Source organism: Mandrillus leucophaeus, unplaced genomic scaffold (assembly GCF_000951045.1).
Source record: "Mandrillus leucophaeus isolate KB7577 unplaced genomic scaffold, Mleu.le_1.0 Scaffold146, whole genome shotgun sequence".
NCBI lineage: Eukaryota > Metazoa > Chordata > Mammalia > Primates > Cercopithecidae > Mandrillus > Mandrillus leucophaeus.
The window spans coordinates 2060806-2082426 of record NW_012101432.1 but is presented as its reverse complement, the minus strand read 5'-3'; the positions used below and the strand labels follow the sequence as shown (position 1 = coordinate 2082426).

Below are 21621 nucleotides of genomic sequence, written 5' to 3'. Positions count from 1 at the left end.
GGGGTTTCACCGTGTTAGCCAGGAGATGGTCTCGATCTCCTGACCTCGTGATCCGCCCGTCTCGGCCTCCCAAAGTGCTGGGATTACAGGCTTGAGCCACCGCGCCCGGCTCACCTGCTTCTTTATAAGGCCCTATTGGACTCCTCTTGGAAACAATCAAAAGAAGTTGAAAGATGATTGAGTGTGGCCAGGCTGTGCGACATTCACTCATTCATTCATTCATTCATTCCTCTCTGACATAGAGACTTGAGAGGTGTCAACAGAGGATGCAACATTCTCAGGAGAAGAAACGCAGATTAGACCTTAAATCTTTTTTCTAGTCCGTGTTCTGGCTGACTTTATCAGCCAAGGGAAGAACAAATCAAGGAAAGCCAGGGCCTGGAGGGGCTGGGCAGAGCCTGCTGCTGTGTCTGCATTGCCCCTAGTCCCAGAAGACTCACTCAACTGCTGGACAAAACCAGAAGGCAGTCTGGCCAGGTCCTTGTCTGCCGCTTAGAAGAAATCTAGGATTCTGCAGGAAGGGAACAGTGGCTTATGAAAAGAAAGGCAGGAAGCCTTTTGGAAAGTGAAGCTAAGTCTCCTTTGCATTTGTTCCCCCAGAGCTGGGGGAGCAAATGACAGTATTGTGCAGCTCTGAAACCTGGGGGCTTGAGCAGGGAGGCATCCGCAGGAACTTGGGGGTGACTTGTCAGTCCCCTCACACAGGTCAGGGGCAGCCCTTCCCCCACACCTTGGTCAGGTCCCCTTGGGGGCTTTCTGCTGCAGGCTGACGGCTGAGAGTCATAGGGGGAAAGGGGTAATGGTGAATGGGGAGGAGGGTGCAGAAAAGACAGGGTCTTAGACTTTGTTTTAACTTTGTATTAAATTATATAAAACATTAACATATGCCCAAAGTAGTGCATCCTTGCCTCTCCTCCCCGCCTCGAATACCATTTTTATTTGTTTTTTGATTTATCTTATTGTTACTTTTGAAAAAAATCCAACCCATATCTTCCCTTTATTACAAAAGAGGTAGTGTACTCAAATACCATTTCATTTTGCTTTCTCCATATGACAGCTTCCCCTGGAGAAGGGTATAGAGGCTGTCCTTGGCATCTTACTCCACTATGTGGACATACCACGGTTTTTCAACCACTTCCTATTAGTGGACATTAGGCTATTTCCAGTCCTTAGTGCAAATAATGCTGCAATGAATAAGTACCCTTGAGTGTATGTCACACTGTATTTTTGCCAGTGCGTCTTTCTGAACCTTCTCCTTTGGATGGAGAGAGTTGGTTCTCTTCCCATTTCCTGCCAAAGAACTTTTCTTTTTTTTCTTTTGAGACAGAGTCTTGCTCTGTCACCCAGGCTGGAGTGCAGTGGCGCCGTCTCGGCTCACTGCAACCTCTGCCTCCTGGGTTCAAGCAATTCTCCTGCCTCAGCCTCCTGAGTAGCTGGGATTACTGGTGTTCGCTACCACACTCAGCTAATTTTTGTATTTTTAGTAGAGGTAGAGTTTCACCATGTTGGTCAGGCTGGTCTCAAACTCCTGACCTCAGGTGATCCACCTGCCTTGGCCTCCCAAAATGCTGGGATTACAGGCAGGAGCCACCGCAACTGGCCCAATGACCTTTTCTATGACTGTGGATTAGATATCTGTGCTTTCCTGCATCAAGTCTAGTTTTTGTTCCTCATGCTAACTGTGTGAATTTCCTACGTTTTATGCCTTTTTTTTTTTTTTTTTCTCAGCAGGAGGAGTCCTGGCAAGGTAAGCATGCAAGGAGTAATGGTAGGTGTTTCTAATATACTTTTTACAACTTAGATCAGTATGGCAGGGATAGACATATTTGATATATATAAAGGAATTCAAGGTGACTTGGAAGAGAGACTTTACAAATAATGAATAATTCATTTTTTATTCCAATTCAGGGCAAGACATTGAATGCATGGATTATACTAGGCTTTTCTATGGCAGTATGGAGAGGGCTGGGTGGTTTCTGCTCCGAATGCCTAGTATAGCAGATTCTAGAGACTGCAGGCGGCTGTTCTCCCTCCACCGTTCAGAATTACGTCACCCTCTGTGCAGCAGAAACAGTCCCCAGCAGGGCTGAAGCCTTCAGACCAGTAGTGACAGCAGAATGTGCAGTCTGGGCGCGTGTCCTCTATGGAGTGGTTCCACATGTTGCTTCAGAGGGAGAGAAGAAGCAAGAGGAGGGACTTGAGGATAGTGTGTTTAGTTCCCTGAATCCCTGCCCAGAAACCATAACCTTAGGAAAATATTCCAGAATCTGCCATCAGGTTAAACTGCTTATGAACAAACAGGCTTTGGCGAAGTCTTTCTGTGGTATCGAAAGTTTGTCACAGACCATTCCTTATTTATTTATTTTTCTGGAAAATTATCCTTCAGAGTCCAAGACACACAGCTTTGCTAGCAATTTCTCTTTTTGCCTAACATGGAGGTTGTGTGCTATGATGTTGATAACATTGACCAGGTTAAGCACTTGTCACGTACTAGGCACTGTTCAGAGAGATTCCAGGGATTGTGTCATTCAGTCCTCCAATCACTGGAGGTAGGTACTACTGTTATTCTCACTAATGATGAGGAAACTGAGACCCATGAAATCTAGTGCTTTGCACTGCAGCTAAAAGGCACTGCAGCTAAAAAGAAGCGAAGCTGGGATTTGAACCCAGCAGTCTGATTCCAGAGCTTACTCTCCTAAGACTAGGCTCTCCCACTGTCTATTTATGTGAGCTCAGGTGACTGCTTCACCCCTCTGAAGAATAAGGCAGTTTCTTTCAGCTTTACAATTCTGCGGTTCCAAAATTTAGACGTGACTTCCCCTGGAGCGTTACCTCCTCCCATGGTAAGGAGGAATTTATAGGTGCTCTGAGCCACTGAAGCTTGGATCCCTTTTGCTGTGTTTTCTGGTCTGGGGAATATGGACTTGCTCAGCCTGAGGACTGACCCTTAGCAGTAGTTAATAACCAACTCATGCCCCAGAGACAAGGACAGAGTTTGGTGGATTCTACTACAAATTTTCTGCGAATGAAAAAAGAAAACTGTTTGATGTTACATTTTCCTGTTTAGTGTCATGTGACAAATAACCCATCGCTGACTTTCTCTCTGTGACAGAATCCAGATGAATCAGGGAGTTGGCAGGAACACTTCAAAGCAGTGTGATCCTCAGCTGATGCCCAGCTGGAACTTTCTTTTTCCCTTTTTTCCTTTTCTTTTTTTTTTTTTTTTTTGAGGCAGGGTCTCACTCTGTTGCCCAGGCTATATGGTGCAGTGGTGCCATCATAGCTCATGGCAGCCTTGACCTCTCAGGTGATCCTCCCACCTCAACGTCCCAGGAAGCTGGGACTACAGGTGTGTGTCCCCATGCCCAGCTAATTTTTTGTATTTTTTTTTTTCTAGAGATTGGGGGGGTCTCACTAAGTTGTCCAGGCTGGTCTCGAACTCCTGGGCTCAAGCGATCTGCCCGTCTTGGCCTCCCAAAGTGCTGGGGTTACAGGCATGAGCCACCACGCCCAGTGTCCCTCTTTTTTCTTCTCGAGGTCTACCTAGCCTCTTTATATCCAGTGACATAAATGCTGACTCAACCCAACCATACTTGACCTGGAACCCTTGAGCTGATCCATGCGATCTTAATCAATTCCCCACCCAATCCCTGCCAGCAGCATAGTTCCAACCCAGACAAAGCAAAAAGGAATGCGAAGACACATCAGTCTCTCCTATCAGGAAAGGCATGGTGGCTGAATTGTCTCAGGAGGGCCTTGAGAGAAGCATAATTCTCCAGAATTAGATGCGAAAATTATCAGTAAAGAAATCTAAGTGCTTGGGGAAGATATTTGGGGTCTGAGTACCTCTCTTTCTAGGTAACAGAGCCACAGATGGTGCACCAAGCCTGGTCTCCAAGGGGTTGCAAGGAGCATCTGCTAACACTCTAAACTCTGAAACCAGCACAAAGGTCTGGATGGTTTCTTTTTTCTCTGTTTTTAATAAAAAACTTTTTTTTTTCCCCCAAATTCAATCAAAAGGACGGTTTCTTTAGGGGCTCTCTCCCTAGGTTCTGGCCTTTGATGACTTTAAGGGCTCCAAGCTGTTTGTTTCCAACTTGTTTCTCCCTCTCTCTATAATGATCTCTGTTCTTCCCACCTTTTTCTTATCAATCAGAAGTGATTGATCCCTTTGACTATGGAGGAAATGCTATTGCACTTTGAGTCATGCATACCCTTTGGGTTATTTCTGGAGAGGGGTAGTTTCTTTTCTTATCCATTGAAGCCACTTATTTTCTGCTTGGATAAAGATGTACCATGATTTCAAGGATGATTTTAGCTGCACAGAGGCTCTGCTAAAGCAGCTCAGCTAATTTGCCATCACATGCTGTTTACAATAGTCTTCAAAAATAATTGCACATATTTTTAAATTCCTACTGTGAATTTATATATTGAATTTTTATATTTATATATTGAATTTTTAAAATTGAATATACAGCCATCTTTATATATATATATGAATATATATCAGCCATTTTTATATATAAGAATATATACATTTATATATATACTTTATATATAAGTATACTTTATATATACTTGTATATTAAGTATATAGATATATATACACACACATATATATATTCATATATCTTTAAAGATGGTGGTCTCGCTATATTGCCCAGGCTTGTCCTGAACTCTCAAGCTCAAGGAATTTTCCTGCCTCAGCCGCCCGAGTACCATCATGCCAGCTTGTATATTATTTTTATACTCAGAAATAAAATTACAAAAGAGATTTCCCTTTTTCTGAAGGCATCAGATCACTCCAGAAGTGAACCATCTGAAAAAAATCTTTGATATTTATGTTGTCTCATGAAATCCTTGCATATGCTTTCTTCATTCGTGTTGCTAATATGAAAATGAAGATACTTTTGCATAAACCCTGGGTTTGACAATATTAATATACATATTCCATTTTCTTAACTTTCATGATTGCGCTTCTCCAGCCAAACCAGGTGAAGTCTGAATTTTAATCAGGACCTGGTATTTCCCCTTGAAATTAATTAGCTAATTCCACACTAGGGCCAGGATCTTGAGGACTCTCTGCCTCTGATACTGGGAGTGGCATCCTGAAAGAAAGGAAGTGTCTGATCTTCAGTGCAAATGAGATTTATCCTTTGTCCTGGGCTCTAGGACTTAACAAAGAATCTTTGAAATTTTATTCAGATCACAATTATGCAGTAAAAGTGAGTTGCAGAGTGGTCAGAATCCCCAGTCTTTCAAACGTCTCTACTAAAAATACAAAAATTAGCCGGGCGCAGTGGCGGGCGCCTGTAGTCCCAGCTACTCCGGAGTCTGAGGCAGGAGAATGGCATGAACCTGGGAGGCGGAGCTTGCAGTGAGCCGAGATCGCGCCACTGCACTCCTGCCTGGGCGACAGAGCGAGTCTCCCGTCTCAAAAAAAAAAAAAAAAAAAGTGACTTTGGAAATAATGTGGCATAAATATTCCAAGGGGTTTAGACTAGAGTATAAAAACATGGTTTTGGACAGGCATGGTGGCTCACGCCTGTAATCCCAGCACTTTGGAAGGCTGAGGTGGGCAGATCACTTGAGGTCAGGAGTTCAAGACCAGCCTGGCCAACATGGTGAAACCCTACTTCTACCAAAAATAAAAAATTATCTGGGGGTGTTGGTGGGCACCTGAGGCAGGTGGATCCCTTGAATCTGGGAGCAGAGGTTGCAGTGAGCCGAGATCGTGTACTCCAGCCTGGGCAATAAGAGTGAGACTCTGTCTCAAAACAACAACAACAACAACAAACATGGTTTAAACAACTGGCATGGAGAGATACATCCTGCTCTTCCTCACAGTGGACCCATTGGTATGGTTGGTTAGAAACATTTAAGGCCCTAAGATGAGGATTCCTACTAAGTGGCTCTATCTGTTCTTCAAGTGGGCACCTACGTACAGGATGAATCGGAACCACAGAGGCCTCTGTGTCATTGTCAACAACCACAGGTTTATCTCCCTGCGGGACAGACGAGGAACCCATAAAGATGCTGGTAAGAAAGTCTAGAATAGTTTATCAAGTGCAAATTGGGGATCTTAAAGTTATTTTTTATTTTCACATTTTTTCTGTGACTTTTATTTTCCACATATGTGTAAGGATGATTATTATGTTTCTGAGCCTCTTGTATATCCCTGGGGCATCACCCAGTCTGCTAAAGAGTAGCAAGTCTTTGACTATTCACAATTCTGAATAGAGGAGAGCGTGTACTGGGGGAGAGCATGCTGGACTGGCACGAGACATCCTGGGTGTGAGCTCCAACTCCACCACTAACTAGGTGTGTGATCATGGGAGAGTCGAGACCTCAGCTTCTTCAACTGTGAAACAGATGAAATGAAACACTGGCCACTGCCAATTCTCAGGACTGTTGTGACAACACTGGGTATTACATGATAGGAGATTCATTGTAAGATTTTATGGTTATGAAAATAAAAATAATCCAAAGCTTTAGGCTATTTGCTGTGCAATTTTTGTAACTATTAGCATCATTTCATTTTTTTTTTTTGAGACATAGCCTTGCTCTGTTGCCCAGGCTGGAGTGCAGTGGTGTAGTTGCAGCTCACTGCAACCACTGCCTCCCAGGCTCAAGCCATTCTCATGCCTTAGCCTTCCGAGTAGCAGGGATTACAGGCGTGAGCCACCACACCTGGCTAATTTTTGTATTTTTAGTAGAGATGGTGTTTTGCTATGTTGGCCAGACTGGTCTCAAACTCCTGACCTCAAGTGATCCACCTGCCTCGGCCTTCCAAAGTGCTGAGATTACAGGTGTGAGCCACTGCACCCGGCCTTGTTTAAGTTCTTCATTTTGTTTTGCATCATTTTTTTATTTCCCCTTTCTCTCTCTCTCTCTCTTCTTTTTTTTTTCTTTTTTAAACAGAGATCCTGACGGGTGTGTTCCAGTGGCTTGGGTTCACAGTGCATATATACAATGATGTGACGAAAGGGGAAATGGAGGAGGTCCTGCAGAAGGAGAAGTGCAATCCAGCCCATGCCGACGGGGACTGCTTCGTGTTCTGTATTCTGACCCATGGGGAAGATGGAGCTGTCTACTCTTCGGATGAGGCCCTCATTCCCATTCGGGAAATCATGTCTCACTTCACAGCCCTGCAGTGCCCTGGACTGGCTGAAAAACCTAAACTCTTTTTCATCCAGGCCTGCCAAGGTGAAAAGATACAGCTTTCCAAATCCATCGAAGCAGATGCTCTGAACCCTGAGCAGGCACCCACTTCCCTGCAGGACAGTATTCCCGTCGAGGCTGACTTCCTACTTGGTCTGGCCACTGTCCCAGGCTATGTATCCTTTCGGCATGTGGAGGAAGGCAGCTGGTATATTCAGTCTCTGTGTAATCATCTGAAGGTCTTGGTCCCAAGGTGAGAGTTCTTTTTTTTCTTCCATTTTTAATTAATTAGTTTTATTTATTTTTTATTTTACTCTCATTCAACACCTTTGGTAAGGGTGAGAGTTCTAAATTGTTCTGTCCATGTACCTGTTCATCCATCTGCCTACCTTTCTGTTTATCTATTTATCCATCCATCCATCCATCCATCCATCCATCCATCCATCCATCCATCCATCCATCCATCTATCCATCTAGCAACCTTGTATTGAGTACCAGCCTGGACCTGGAAAGGAAGATAAAGTTAAAAAAAAAGACAGGGTCATTGCCCTCAGGTTGCTTACAAGCTAGAGGGATAGACAAACAGACGGGGAAGGGCATCCCCAGCTGGTAAGTGCACATTGTGAAGTATAGGTGTTATGGGAACATGCAGAATGACTACCTTGCCCAGATTTGAAGGATCAGAGGAGGCTTCTAGAAATGACAAATAGATGTTAGGTAAAGAATCAGGTGAAAGATATGCTGGGCAGAGGGAGTAGTGTGAACAAAAGCATGGGGGCCTTTTATTTGTTCCTTTGTTTATTTATCACTCACTCCTATTTCCTGAGCACTTATGTGCTATCTTTGGCATTCTATTTGCCACTGCTCTGACAGCTTGCCTTCTGTCTTTGCCACATGCTCTCCTCTTGGCAGCTTTAGCTATATCTAGAGGCCATGGGCACCTCCATGAAAACGTCTCCAAAGTTGCCATCTCTGGCCCACTCATCTCTGAATTCCTGGGGGGCAGAGACCCTGTTTCATTTAACTTTATATCCTCAGCCCCTGACCTGATATATTGTGAGCTTGTTAAACATTTGCTGGGCCAATGAATGACTTGCTTGAGCCCATCTCATTAACAGCCCGCTAGATATCCTACCTCTGTTTAGCCCTTGGACCTCACATTCAGCATACATGTTTCTGAGCTCATCTTCCCAGACTTCTCCAGGAGCTCCTGAATTTCCATTTGAAGGAATGGCCGTAGTGCTCTTCTGGGAATTCAGGATTGGAGTCTTGAGTCAACTTTGCTTTTCTCTCTTCTTTACCAGCCCCTCCATCCTCATCACAGACATCAGAGGCTAATGTCTATGGCTTCAGTAACAAGGCAATATTTATTGAGGTCATACTATGTGCTTACTGTACTGGGTACCGAACTGGGGGCTGGAGGTGCAGCTGTGTACAAGAGAGACAAAATCTGCTCTCCAGGGAGCTAAAAGTCCAGTAAAGGAAGGACAGATAATAAAAATATGTGAATATTTAAATTATTATTATTTTAAAAATTCAACAATATTAAAAGGAGACAGTATACATGCATAATTAAGCAATGTCTGGTTTTTTTTTTGGTACTCCAGAAATTTCTTTGTTATTTTTAATTAATACTTCATAACTACATATTTCAGGGTTATAATTTGATATTTCAATACATGTATGTGTTGTATAATGATCAAATCAGGGTAGTGTATCCATCACCTCATGCATTTATCATTTCTTTGTGGTGAGAACCTCTAAAAGCCTCTCTTCTAGCTATTTTGTAATATACAACACCTTACTGATTGATCAATTGATTTAAATATGGGATCTCACCATGTTGCCCAGGCTGGTCTTGAACTTCTGAGCTCAAGCAATCCTCCTGCCTTAGCCTTATAAGTAGCTAGGATTGTAGGCTCAAGCCACAGTGCCCAACTCAGAATGCCTTACTATTAACCATAGTCACCCCACTGTGCAATAGAACACCAGAGATTATTCCTCCTATCTAATTGTAACTTTGTACCCACTGACTAACCTCTCCTCATCTTCCCTTCCTTCCTTCCCTCTCATCTCCATAATTGCTGTTTCACTCACTGCTTCTACGATATCAACTTTTTAAACAAAGATTCCACATGAGTGAGAACATGCAGATTTTTTTGTGAGTCTTGCTTATTTCATTTAACATGATGTTCTCTGGGCTCATTCATGTTGTCAGACATGTCAGAATTTTCTTCTTTTTTATGGCTGAATGGTATTCTGTCGCTTATAAATATCACATTTTCTTTATCCATATATCCATTTTTGGACACTTATGTTGATTCCATATCTTGGCTATTGTAAATAATGCTGCAGTAAATAGGGAGTGCAGATATCTCTTTGACATATTGATTGCGTTTTCTTTGTCTGTATACTTAGTATGGGGATTGCTGGATCATATAGTATTTTTTATTTTTAATTTTATGAGGAACTGGCATACTATTTTCCATAATGACTGTACTAATTTAAATACCACCAACAGTGCATAAGTGTTCCCTTTTCTCCAGATCCTTGCCAACATGTGTTTTCTTTTGTTTCTTTGATAATAGCCATTCTAACTTGAGTGAAGTGACATCTCACTGTGGGTTTTTTGTTTTGTTTGTTTTTTAGACAACATCTCGCTCTGTCAGGCTGGAGTGCAGTGGTGCAATCTCAGCTCACTGCAGCCTCTGCCTCCCAGGTTCAAGCAGTTCTTCTGCCTCAGTCTCCCGAGTAGCTGGGATTACAGGCATGTGCCACCACACCTGGCTAATTTTTGTATTTTTAGTAGAGACAGGGTTTTACCACGTTGGCCAGGCTGATCTGGAACTCCTGATCTCAAGTAATCCACCCACCTCAGCCTCCCAAAGTGCTGGTATTACAGGCCTGAGCCACCGCGCCCAGCTGTCATTGTGGTTTTGATTTGCATTTCCGTGATGATTAGTGATGTTGAGGGGTGGAAGCGGATAAGTAGGAAAACTCCCACCACAACTATAGTGCTAGAGTCAGGCAGGACTGAGACTGGGGTTGAGCCTTCCACAGCGGAAGGAAGTCAGGGGTGGAGGCCAAGTTGGGCTGATTTTCCTGCTGCTGCTAAGAGAAAACCAATTAATGGAAGAAGGTTGGGGGTAGGGTTAAGGATAAGTATTTGTTGAGGCTCTCATGTATTGGAGGATGAGAGGAATCATGCTATAGCTAAAATTAAAGCCAATGTCACCAATGCGATTGTATAGAATTGCTTGGACGCTGCTGTGTTAGCATCTGCTTGGCCATGTCATCAGCCAATTAGTAGAAAAGATATAATTCCTACGCCCTCTCATCTGATAAAAAGTTGGAAAAGGTTGTGGCGGTAGCTAGAATTAATATTGTGGTGAGGAAATAAGTAGGTATTTGAAAAACTGATAAATGTTCAGATCTGACTTTATGTATCATATTGAGAATTCCATAATAGATCAAGTGATTAATAGTGCTACTAGAATAAACATTATGCAGAAGTAGTCTAGTTTGAAACTTAATGAGACTTTTAGGGTTTGGATTGTTGTTCAATATCAGTTTGAGATGATGGCTTCTAGGTCTGTACACACGAATGTTGTGGGAATGAGGCTAATGGTGAAAGTGCATGTGATAGCTGTTTTTACTTAGTATAGATATGAGTTCTTTTTGCGAGGGTTGATAAAGGTAATAATAATTGGTAAGGTTAAGGAGATTAGGTTATTATAGTAATGGAAAAATACATGATTATTACTTTTATTTGGAGTTGCACCAATATTTTTGGTTCCTAAGATTAATGGATAACTCTCCTCCTCTAAACGTTGAGAACGCCATGTTGTTAGGCATGGGGGCATGAGTTAGCAGTTCTTGCATACTTTCTCGGTAAATAAGAAGTTGCGGACTTCTGTTATTAGACCCAAAATCTAACGTTTTGATTAAACTATATTTACAAGGTGTAAGTCCTATAATAATTTTAGGATTTAGAGATAGTAGGAGAATTGGTGAAAGGTGTGTAAATATTAGTATGTTTTCTAGTGTAAAGGAAGGTTTAATGCTGTTAATATAGTATGTTAGTGTTCCTCGTTGTGTTGTGACAAGTATATAGAGGGGATAAAGGGCTATGATTAATATACTAAGTCCTATGAGCATGACAGTAATGTTTGATCAGGAGAATGAAGCCATTGTTACAAGGAGTTCTCCTTCTAGATTAATAGTGGCAGGTAGGGCAAGGTTGGTGAGATTTGCTGTGAGTCATCAAAAGGTTATTAGTGGAAGTAATGTTTGACGTCTTCGAGAGAGTAATATGATTCAGCAGTGGATTCGCTTGTAGTTTGAATTTGCTAGGCAGAATAGTAGGGACGAAGTAAGTCCATGGGTAATTATGAGGATAATTGCACCGGTAACACTTCAGGGGGTTTGAATGAGGATAGCTACAACAACAAGTGCCATGTGGCTTACGGAGGAATATGCAATAAGTGACTGACTTTAGATCAGTTTGTCGTAGACAGATAGAGCTTGTCACAGTTATGCCTCATAAGGATAATATCAGGAAAGGATAGGCTATATGTTCTGTCAGAGAGCTGAGGATGAGGGTAAGTCGCATTATGCCATAGCCGCCCAATTTTAGGAGCGCTGCTGCAAGTACTGTTGAGCCGGCAATAGGTGCTTATACATGGGCTTTGGGAAGTCATAGGCGAAGTTGGTATAGGGGTGTTTTTACTATGAAGGCCATTATTCATGCCAATCATATGAGATTGTTGGATCTAGAGATTGGTAGTTCTTGAGTACTAAATGTTATTATTATCATGCTCAGTGAGCCTGGGATATTTTGGGCATAAGTAAGTATCATAAGTAGGGGGAGGGATCCCACTAGTGTGTAAAATAAGAAATATGTACCTGCATTGAGGTGTTTTGGTTGGTTACCCCATCGGGTGGTAATAATTAAGGTAGGGATAAGTGTAGCTTCAAAGAGAATATAAAATACAATTAGTTCTGTGGCTGTAAATGCTATGATTAGAAAAATTTGTAGGGAACTCAATATGGAAATACAGTTTTTTCCATAGGGGTGATTCACTGGAGAGGTGGTACTGGCTTGCTATAATTGTAAGAGGTAGTAGTCAGGCTGTTAACATTAGAAGGGGTGATATTAGCGGATCAGAGGAGAAAGTTAATGAGAAGTTGAATAGATTATCGTTGAATTGGTTAAAGAATAATAGGGCAATGAAGCTGATGATTAGGCTGTGGGTAGCCATATTGATTCAGATTATATAATTTTTAGAGAGTCATGTTATTGGTAGCAGTATAATTGTTGGAATAATAATTTTTAGCATTGAAGTAAATTTAGGTTACGTACATAGCCTAAACCATATGTGTTGGAAATTGAAACTAGTGAAGCAAGGCCTACCGTGGCTTCACAGGCAGCAAATACTGGTAGAGTAATGGGTATGATATTTGCTAGGATGAAGTGTGTATTTAAAACGATAAGGGTATTTATGATGAATAATGATAATATTATTCCTTCTAGGCATAGGAGGGATGATATTAGGTGGGATTGATAGATTAATACCCCCAGAAGTGATGATAAATGCTCGTATGATATTTATGTAAATAGAGGGCATTTGGTAAGTATGTTCTGTCATAATCTAATGAGTCGAAATCATTTATTTTGGCTTAAACTATTTACTTTTTTCTTATACCTGTCGACCATTTGCATGTCTTCTTTTGAGAAATGTCTGTTAAAGTCTTTTGCCCATTTTTAAATGGGGTTATTTGTTTTTTTTGCTGTTGAGTTGTTTAAGTTCCTTATGTATTCTAGATATTAACCCCTTGTGAGATGTATAGTTTGCAAATATTTTTTCCCATTTGTAGATTGTCTCTTCATTCTGTTTTTTTTTTCTGTGCAAAAGGGTTTTAATTTGATGTAATCTCATTTGTCTGATTTTGCTTTTTTGTCTGTGCTTTTGAGGTCTTATTTTAAAAATCCTTGCCCAACCCAATGTCGTGATATGTTTGCCCCATGTTTTCTTGCAGTAGCTTCATAGTTTCAGGTTTTACATTTAAGTCTCATACATTTTGAGTTGGTTTTTGTATGTGGTGAGAGATAAGTGGTCAGTCTTACTTTTTCTTTTTTTTTTTTTTTTTTTTTGAGACGGAGTCTCGCTCTGTCGCCCAGGCTGGAGTGCAGTGGCCAGATCTCAGCTCACTGCAAGCTCTGCCTCCCGGGTTCCCGCCATTCTCCTGCCTCAGCCTCCCGAGTAGCTGGGACCACAGGCACCGCCACCTCGCCTGGCTAATTTTTTTGTGTGTTTTTAGTAGAGACGGGATTTCGCCGTGTTAGCCAGGATGGTCTCGATCTCCTGACCTTGTGATCCGCCCGTCTCGGCCTCCCAAAGTGCTAGGATTACAGGCTTGAGCCACCGCGCCCGGCCCAGTCTTACTTTTTCTGCATGTGGATATCCAATTTTCCCAGCATTGTTTTTTGAAGAGATTTTCTTTTACCTATTGTATGTTCTGGGCACCTTTGTCATAAATCAGTTGGCTGTAGGTGTGTGAATTTATTTTTGGGCTCTATATTCTGTTCCATTGATCTATGTGTCTGTTTTTGTGCCAGTACCATGCTGTTTTGGTAACTCTAGATTTGTAGTATATTTTGAAGTCAGGTGGTGTGATGCCTCTAGCTTTGTTCTTTTTGCTCAGCATTGTTTTCACTATTTGGGGTCTTTTGTGGTTCCATATACATTTTAGGATTTTTTTTCCTGTTTATGTGAAGAATGTAATTTTTGTTTGTTTGTTTTTGTTTTGTCTTGTTGTAGAGATAGGGTCTTGCTATGTTGTCCAGGCTAGACTTGAACTCCTGGGCTCAAGCAATCCTCCCACCTCAGACTCCCGAGTAGCTAGGACTACAGGCATTTGCCACTGCACTTGGCTTGTCACTGGTATTTTGATAGAGACTGCATTAAATCTGTAGGTCATGTTGGGTAGTATGGTCATTTTAACAAGATTAATTCTTCCAACCCATGAACATGAGATATCTTTCCATTTATTTGTGTTCTCTTCACTTTCTTTCATCAATGTTTTATAGTTTTCAGTGTTTAATATTTAAATTAGTAATATTTTAATTGTTTAATATTTATTTAATAGTTTTATTCAATTATTATTTAATATTAATATAAATATTTAAATTAATAAGAAAAAAATTAGCGAGGTGTGGTGGCATGCACCTGTAGTCCTAGCTATTAGGGAGTCTGAAGTAGGAGGATTGCTTAAGCCCAGAAGTTTGAGGCTGTAGTGAGCTACAATTGCATTACTGCAGTCTAGCCTGGGCAACAGAGCAAGATCCTGTCTCTAACAAAAAGAGACAATTTCAGAAAGTGATCCCCGCCATGAACCAATTAAAACAGGATAATGATAGCTTCTTGGTGCAGGTAGTATTTCAGGTGAGACTAAGTGGTAAGAAGAAAACAGACACAGGAAGATTTGGGAATAGAGAGCAGGTGCAAAGCAAGATGCAGGGATTGAGAGCAGGTAGGGGCCTGTATCCCTTCCCTGAAAAATAGTGAGGATAAGGATGAGGGGATGAGGGTAGTCATACTAATACTAAAAATGATGATCAGCAGAACAGTGTAGCCAGTGTTCTAAGTGCTTGACCCAATATACATCCTTTGATGCTCTCAGCAACCCCTAAGATGGGGACTGTTATGGTTCCTCTTTTAGAGCTGGGAAAACCGAGGTATGCAGCAGTGAGTAACCAGCCTAAGAGCACACAATGAATGAGTGATGGAGCCACAATTTAAAACTGAATCTGTTTTCAGAACCTGTGCTTGCTTCCAGTGATATGTATTGCCCGCCCTGAGAACGTTCTGCTAAATGCTATATGTCCTGCAAGTGCAGGCTCAAATGCTACCACCTGCATGAAGCCTTTTCTCTCCCTCCCAACTAGGAGTGCATTCTCCTCTGAACTTGGAGCGGAACCTTGACCTTTCATTTGGTGTCGACCACATTCTGCCTTGTGTTATGAATATTGTGTATATGCCATCCTTGGTAAATGTTTTATATCTGCATTCTAAGTGTTTAACTTCAGGAATTGTGTCATGTTTATCTTTGTATCTCTCCCAAGGCTACAGATAGAGAGGGCATTGTTGGTATCTGTGGCATCTGCTGCATATTTGTTGATCTAAGACCTGGTACATGGTACCTGGTGTCTTTTCTAAGACCTGGTGTGTGGTTTCTACCTCCTGATTGAAAAAAGTTTCTTCTCTGGGCCAGGCACAGTGGCTCATGCCTGTAATCCCAGCACTTTGGGAGGCTGAGGTGGGCGGATCACCTGAGGTCAGGGGTTTGAGACCAGCCAGGGCAAGCAATATGGTGAAACCCTGTCTTTACTAATTAGCCGAGTGTGGTGGCAGGCACCTGTAATCCCAGCTACTTGGGAGGCTGAGGCATGAGAATCACTTGAATTCAAGTGGAGGCTGCAGTGAGCTGAGATTGTTCCACTGCACTCCAGCCTGGGTGACAGAGTGAGACTCTGTTAAAAAAAAATTGTTTTCTTCTTTGTTGCAGAGAGGAAGACATCTTATCCATCCTCACTGCTGTCAACGATGATGTGAGTCGACGAGTGGACAAAGAGGGAACAAAGAAACAGATGCCCCAGCCTGCTTTCACACTAAGGAAAAAACTAGTATTCCCTGTGCCCCTGGATGCACTTTCATTATAGCAGAGAGTTTTTGTTGGTTCTTAGACTTCAAACGAATCATTGTCTGTATCCTCCAGCCTCCTGCCCAGCACAGGAATCGGTGGTCTCCACTTGGCATTCTAGAAACAGGAAACACCCTGTTTTCTGACACAGTCAATTCCGATTTTCTTTTTCTTTTGACAAGTCTAAATGTTAGAAAACACTCCTTTTTTTGGAGACAGTCTCATTCTGTCACCCAGACTGGAGTGCAGGGGGGCAATCTCGGCTGTCTGTAGTCTCGACCTCCCGGGCTCAAGCTATCCTCCCACCTCAGCTTCCCAAGTAGCTGGGACCACAGGTGTGTACCACCATGCCTGGATATTTTTTATTCTTTATTTTTTGTAGAGACGGAGGGATCTCACTTTGTTGCACAGGCTGGTCTCAAACTCCTGGACTCAAGTGATCCTCCCACCTCTGTCCGCAAAATACTGGGATTATAGGCACGAGCCACCACGCCTGGCCAGAAAACTTTCCTTATTGAAGACTTGGATTGTAGCCTTGGTTTTGGATGTGTACCCTGAAGAGAGAGTAATTGACCTTGGTTTGTGCAGGTACTTTTTTTTTTTTGTGACAGAGTCGCTCCGTCACCTGGGCTGGAGTGCAGTGGTGGGATCACTGTTCACTGCAGCCTTGACCTCCCAGGTTCAAGCGATCCTCCCACCTCAGCCTCCCAAGTAGCTGAGACTACAGGTGTGTGTCCATGCACAGCTAACTTTTGTATTTTAATGTAGAGATGGGGTTTCACTATGTTGTCCAAGCTGGTCTCAAACTCCTGGGCTCAAGTGATCCTCCCACCTCAGCTTCTCAAAGTTCTGGGACTATACGTGTGAAATACTGTGTCTGACCTGGGGACCAGGGACATTTTAAGATTCCCTGGTGTTCAAAGAACCACGTTCTTAGGCTAGACTGAGCTTAGATTGCCTCTCTAGACAACTACCCCTTAGTTATAATTCTGTGTCCCCTCTGCGTGGCCTTGAACATTGGACAATGAGGTTACAGTCCAGCCACCCTCTCTGTACTCTCCCCCTTCCTAAGACTTCTCTTCTGCATATCTAGTGAGGTGAACATTTGGTCTATGCCAGGCCCATTTCCTGCTTTTGTGTAAGGAAGGTGCTCACATAGGAAGTTTTTATTTGGTTAGAGACAGGTTTCCCTGTAGGAAGATGATGGCTCATTTACACTCAGCTGCTCTGCAAGCAGAAACTTTATAACCTGATGTCATATTCCATGTTGGACTGGGTGCGGTGGCTCATGCCTGTAATCCCAGTACTTTGGGAGGCTGAGGCAGGCAGATCACTTGAGGTCAGGAGTTCAATACCAGCCTGGCCAATACGGCGAAACCTCTTCACTACTAAAAACACAAAAATTAGCCAGGCGTGGTGGTGGGCACCTGTAATCCCAGCTACTTGGGAGGCTGAGGCAAGAGAATCTCTTGAATCTGGGAGGCAGAGGCTGCGGTGAGCCAAGATCACACAACTGCACTCCAGCTTGAGCAACAGGGCGAGACCTTGTTTTAAAAAAAAAAAAAAAAATCAATGTTGGGGTTTCAGGTGCCATTGACAGAACACCCAATTCAAATTGACTGAAGCAAAGAAGGGAATTTATTGCCTCTTTCACATGGAAACCCAGGAGTGGATAACACTGGCTTCAGGCAAAGCTTGAATCAGGACTCAGTCTACAGGCCAGCATCTTTCTGTTGGCCGGATGTCCTCAGGGTTGGCAACTGCAGTGTAGACTGCAGTGGACAGTCCCCACCTTGTCACTACTACTACACTTTGCTCCTCTGGCCTGCGGGATGAGGAGAGAGGCTGTGTCAGAGACTGAAGCTGTTCTCAGGATCACTGGGCTCTTCTTGGCAGAGGGGATGTCTGGCTTGCCTGAAGGGAGTGGCTCTGTAAGGACGCCTTGATGCTTTCTTCATTAAGATTTTGAATATTTTTATGTACTTGAGTTTTTTTTTTTCAATTTCTAGAGGAAGTTTTCTTTGTTAATTCCTGGAACTGTATTTTGAACCCTTGAAGGTGAGCCCTCATAGGGAGATCCAAAGTCCTGTGGTTAACGCCTTTGTTTATAGACGAGGCAGCTAAGTCCTGGGGATGTGAACAACCTGCTGGCAGACCTCATTTACTGGATTTTCCTTCAGCCAGGTGAACTGGAATGGCTTGGGGCGTGGAAGGGCATTAGGAGTGTTTCATTTGATATGTGAATGCTCATAAAAAAATGTCAAGGAATGAAGAAAAACAATTCTCAGTGGTGCCTGCATTTATAATTATTTATGTGAAAGTCAAATTCATGTACAGTACATTTGTTATAAGAATATTCACAAGAACACTGTTCTGATGTCTCTGATTGTCACGTGGATTTGAATGTAGCTTGACAGAGGGAATGTCTAATCCATATTGACAGGGCAGGAGCACCGTCATCTCATCTCAGACAAACACCGCCACTTTAAGTTCCAGTTCCCTTTCTAGCCTCATGCATTTCAAGGAAATCACTTCCCTTCTAACAGCAAGCAGCCAGAAAGAGAAGAGAGTAAAATACAGATAAGACAGCTCTGGCACAGAGGGAGGTTAGGGGGCGGGGGAAGTCTCTTGGGTAACTGCCAAACTTTGCCCTCATACAATAGTTTCCAGTAAAACAATGGGCCTTAATAAGCACATTCCTTTTCCTTCAGGTACACTAAGATAGGAAAGCTAAAAGCAGACTGGAGGGGGGCAGGGTATACCTACAGCTGCAGAAAGATTGTATGGGAACGGACACACTCTTCCTCCCAGATAAGCACAACAAAGAGATACAAAAACAATCCAAGCCTCTGATAAACTCTCCCACCCTAAATCCTTAAAAACTCTTAGTCTGTAAGTGAGTGGGCTCTGACCTAACTCTGCCAGAAGCCCCTTTCAAATTTGCTTTCTCTAAAATAAACCTGTCCTTGACTGTCAAGCCACCTTTCATGTTTCTTTCCTCTTTCTTTAATTCTTACACATGTGTCAGGATGATCTCCCAAAACCGTGTTCATAACAGTCAGGGCTAAAAGCTAGTGGTCACAGTCTTTGTCCATTTGGCAGAACTGACATGTGAAGGCAAGCGAAGGATGGTGAGGTACTGAGGAAAGAGCAAAGGATCTGGAGATCAAAGCCCTGCATTTCCATATTGTCCTGTGATTCCTTTGCTCAGAGACACTAACTAAATCAAGCTAGCTTTTTTCAGCCTTGTCTGTAAAGTAGAGAAAAACATTAGCTGTTGAGAAGACGAAAAAGAATGTGTATGTGTGCATCTATTTAAATCTAACTGTGCTGAGGTGCATATAAAGGCCTTTAGGTGGTAGTCTTCTAGTTGTAACTGCAACAGAAATAGCAGGACTTAAGTTCCTTTGTGCGTAATTTCAGCTGACTTTATTAGCAGCAACTCAGCTCTAGCAGTACCCCTGACATACTCTGAGTAAGACCTAATTCTTCCCTCACTGGCTCGTGATGTCCACAGCAGAAGGTGGCCAGCTCTTGGCTGTGAGTTCAGTTGAACAAAACGCTGTTGATAAAACTTCCTGTCAGGCCCCTGAGCCCAAGTTAAGCCATCATATCCCTTGTGACCTGCACGTATACATCCAGGTGGCCTGAAGTAACTGAAGAATCACAAAAGAAGTGAAAATGGCCTGTTCCTGCCTTAACTGATGAGATTACCTTGTGAAATTCCTTCTCCTGGTTCTTCCTGGCTCAAAAACTCGCCCGTTGAGCACCTTCTGACCCCCACCCCTGCCAGCCAGAGAACAACCCCCTTTGACTGTAATCTTCCACTACCTACCCAAATCCTATAAAATGGCCCCACCCCTATCTCCTTTTGCTGACTCTCTCTTCGGACTCAGCCCGCCTGCACCCAGGTGATTAAAAAGCTTTATTGCTCACACAAAGCCTATTTGGCGGTCTCTTCACACGGACGTGAGTGAAACCTCCTTCATCAGGAACATTTGGGGTTTGATGTTTAAGTTTTGAGCCTCTGGTGTATTTCCTATTTCTGTTTTGCTAGAACTTAGTGCTTGTGTAAGGTTAAATTCTAGAATCAGGAAACGTTGTTTTTAGAGGCCTCTAGCAAGCACTTTGGAGGTCCCTGGGCGTTTACAGCTGTGAGTCGTCGATCTATCCAGACACCAGAACATAGTCAGACACCAGAACATAGTCATCCTTGGCTCATTCCTCCTCAGTGGGAGGTGTGCACAGTTGGTAGAGTGTTACCTCCAAGATTTTGTGAAACATTATGCTTGTCTGTATTTGTGTGTGCATGTCTGTGTGAATTTTGAGTTCAGGAATAACAGGTGATTTGATCACAGCTATTTGACAGTGGTGATAGTCATTGTATGCCAAGACGTTTATGAAGGGAATAGGTAGATTGAGTGAGGTTCCTATATATTTTGCCTAGTTGTACTCACCTACAAGAGCTGTAATTAAATGTTTCTCTCTTTCCCCTTCTTCCTCTCTCTTATTCATTTTTATTTATTTATTTATTTTTTTTTACGAAGTCTCGCTCTCTCACCCAGGCTAGAGTGTGGTGGCACGATCTTGGCTCACTGCAACCTTCGTCTCCTGGGTTCAAGCGATTCTCTTGCCTCAGCCTCCTGAGTAGCTGGGATTACAGGTGTGCACCATCACACCTGGCTAATTTTCATATTTCTAGTAGAAACAGAGTTTTGTCATGTTGGCCAGGCTGGTCTCGAACTCCTGACCTCAAGTGATCTGCCCGCTTTGGCCTCCCAACGGAATGAGCCATCATGTCTGGCCTCATTCATTCTTTCTTTCATAGAAGTTTGGATACTGCCAAACAAAATTAAAGACATGAAAAACCAATTGTTATTACAAATGTTACAATTATTTAACCACTGGTGTTTATTTTTATTAGAGCCATAGCACCTACTGGCCTCTGCTTCAGGGATTCACAATGGTGGTGGGCAGGTTGGATATCACAGGGCTTACCCCTAGCAATGCATTCTATTCTGCCTATGCCCAGGTGGTGTTAAACATGTAAGCATCCAGTACACTGCGGTATCGACCCATCAGAACAGACGCTGACTGGTACAACACAATGGTGAATGTTGCTGAATAGCAACCCTTAATCAATAATGATCAAATCTCCATGGAGGTAAACTAAACTAGAAGTTTACCTCAAACAGGTAATTTTTGTGCCATACATGATTCACAGAACCTTCCAGATCTGATGCTTTCTGAGTGACCTGGTCAACTTGTTCTCAGCCTGGAATTCTTGGACCTTTAGATGTTTGTAAATTTGTTCTCAGAGCCTCTGAGCTCTCCACCTTCATTTTTAAGTGCTTTAATTTTTTTTTGGTGATAATCTTTAAAACTTCACAGATGTGTGTCCTGGCTCTTCTGGGCGACTGCTTCATATTTGAGTACTGCCACACAATGACTGCTCATGTTCTGGGGCCTGCCTACAGAAAGGGACGAACTTTACCTTGGACTTTTTAATGTAGTGTGGATGTGCGTCTGTAGCTAGAGGCCTTCAGGTGCCAGTGGTTAATCTATTTGAAGCTTGCTTTATTCCAACCTCTCATTCCATAACAGACTCCTCCTCCACCATCCCTCACCTCTGCTGAACCCTTCTAGCAGAGGGAACTCACCACAAGTGGGGACATGGATTTGGGAGCTTGAAAGGACCCCAGTGACCCTGCAGTCCAGCCCTTAGAGTGCTAAGTGACTTACTGAAGCCTCGAAGCC

At 42.8% G+C, this 21621-nt stretch overlaps 1 protein-coding gene across 5 annotated transcripts in view; it reads left to right on the top strand.

Annotated features, from left to right (window-relative positions):
- CASP10 (caspase 10, apoptosis-related cysteine peptidase) overlaps nucleotides 1-21621 on the top strand; it is a 48996-nt gene that overhangs the window by 21071 nt on the left and 6304 nt on the right. The window contains exons 6-10 of one of the 5 annotated variants that reach the window (XM_011974504.1): nucleotides 1732-1768; nucleotides 3859-3950; nucleotides 5931-6039; nucleotides 6922-7414; nucleotides 15730-19799. In XM_011974504.1, coding sequence (XP_011829894.1) covers nucleotides 1732-1768; nucleotides 3859-3950; nucleotides 5931-6039; nucleotides 6922-7414; nucleotides 15730-15883 — 885 coding nt within the window. In that variant the 3' untranslated portion in view covers nucleotides 15884-19799. Of the gene's footprint in view, nucleotides 1-1731; nucleotides 1769-3858; nucleotides 3951-5930; nucleotides 6040-6921; nucleotides 7415-15729; nucleotides 19800-21621 lie in introns of those variants that run through there. The other 4 variants (XM_011974503.1, XM_011974508.1, XM_011974509.1 and 1 more) reach the window with 4 other exon arrangements.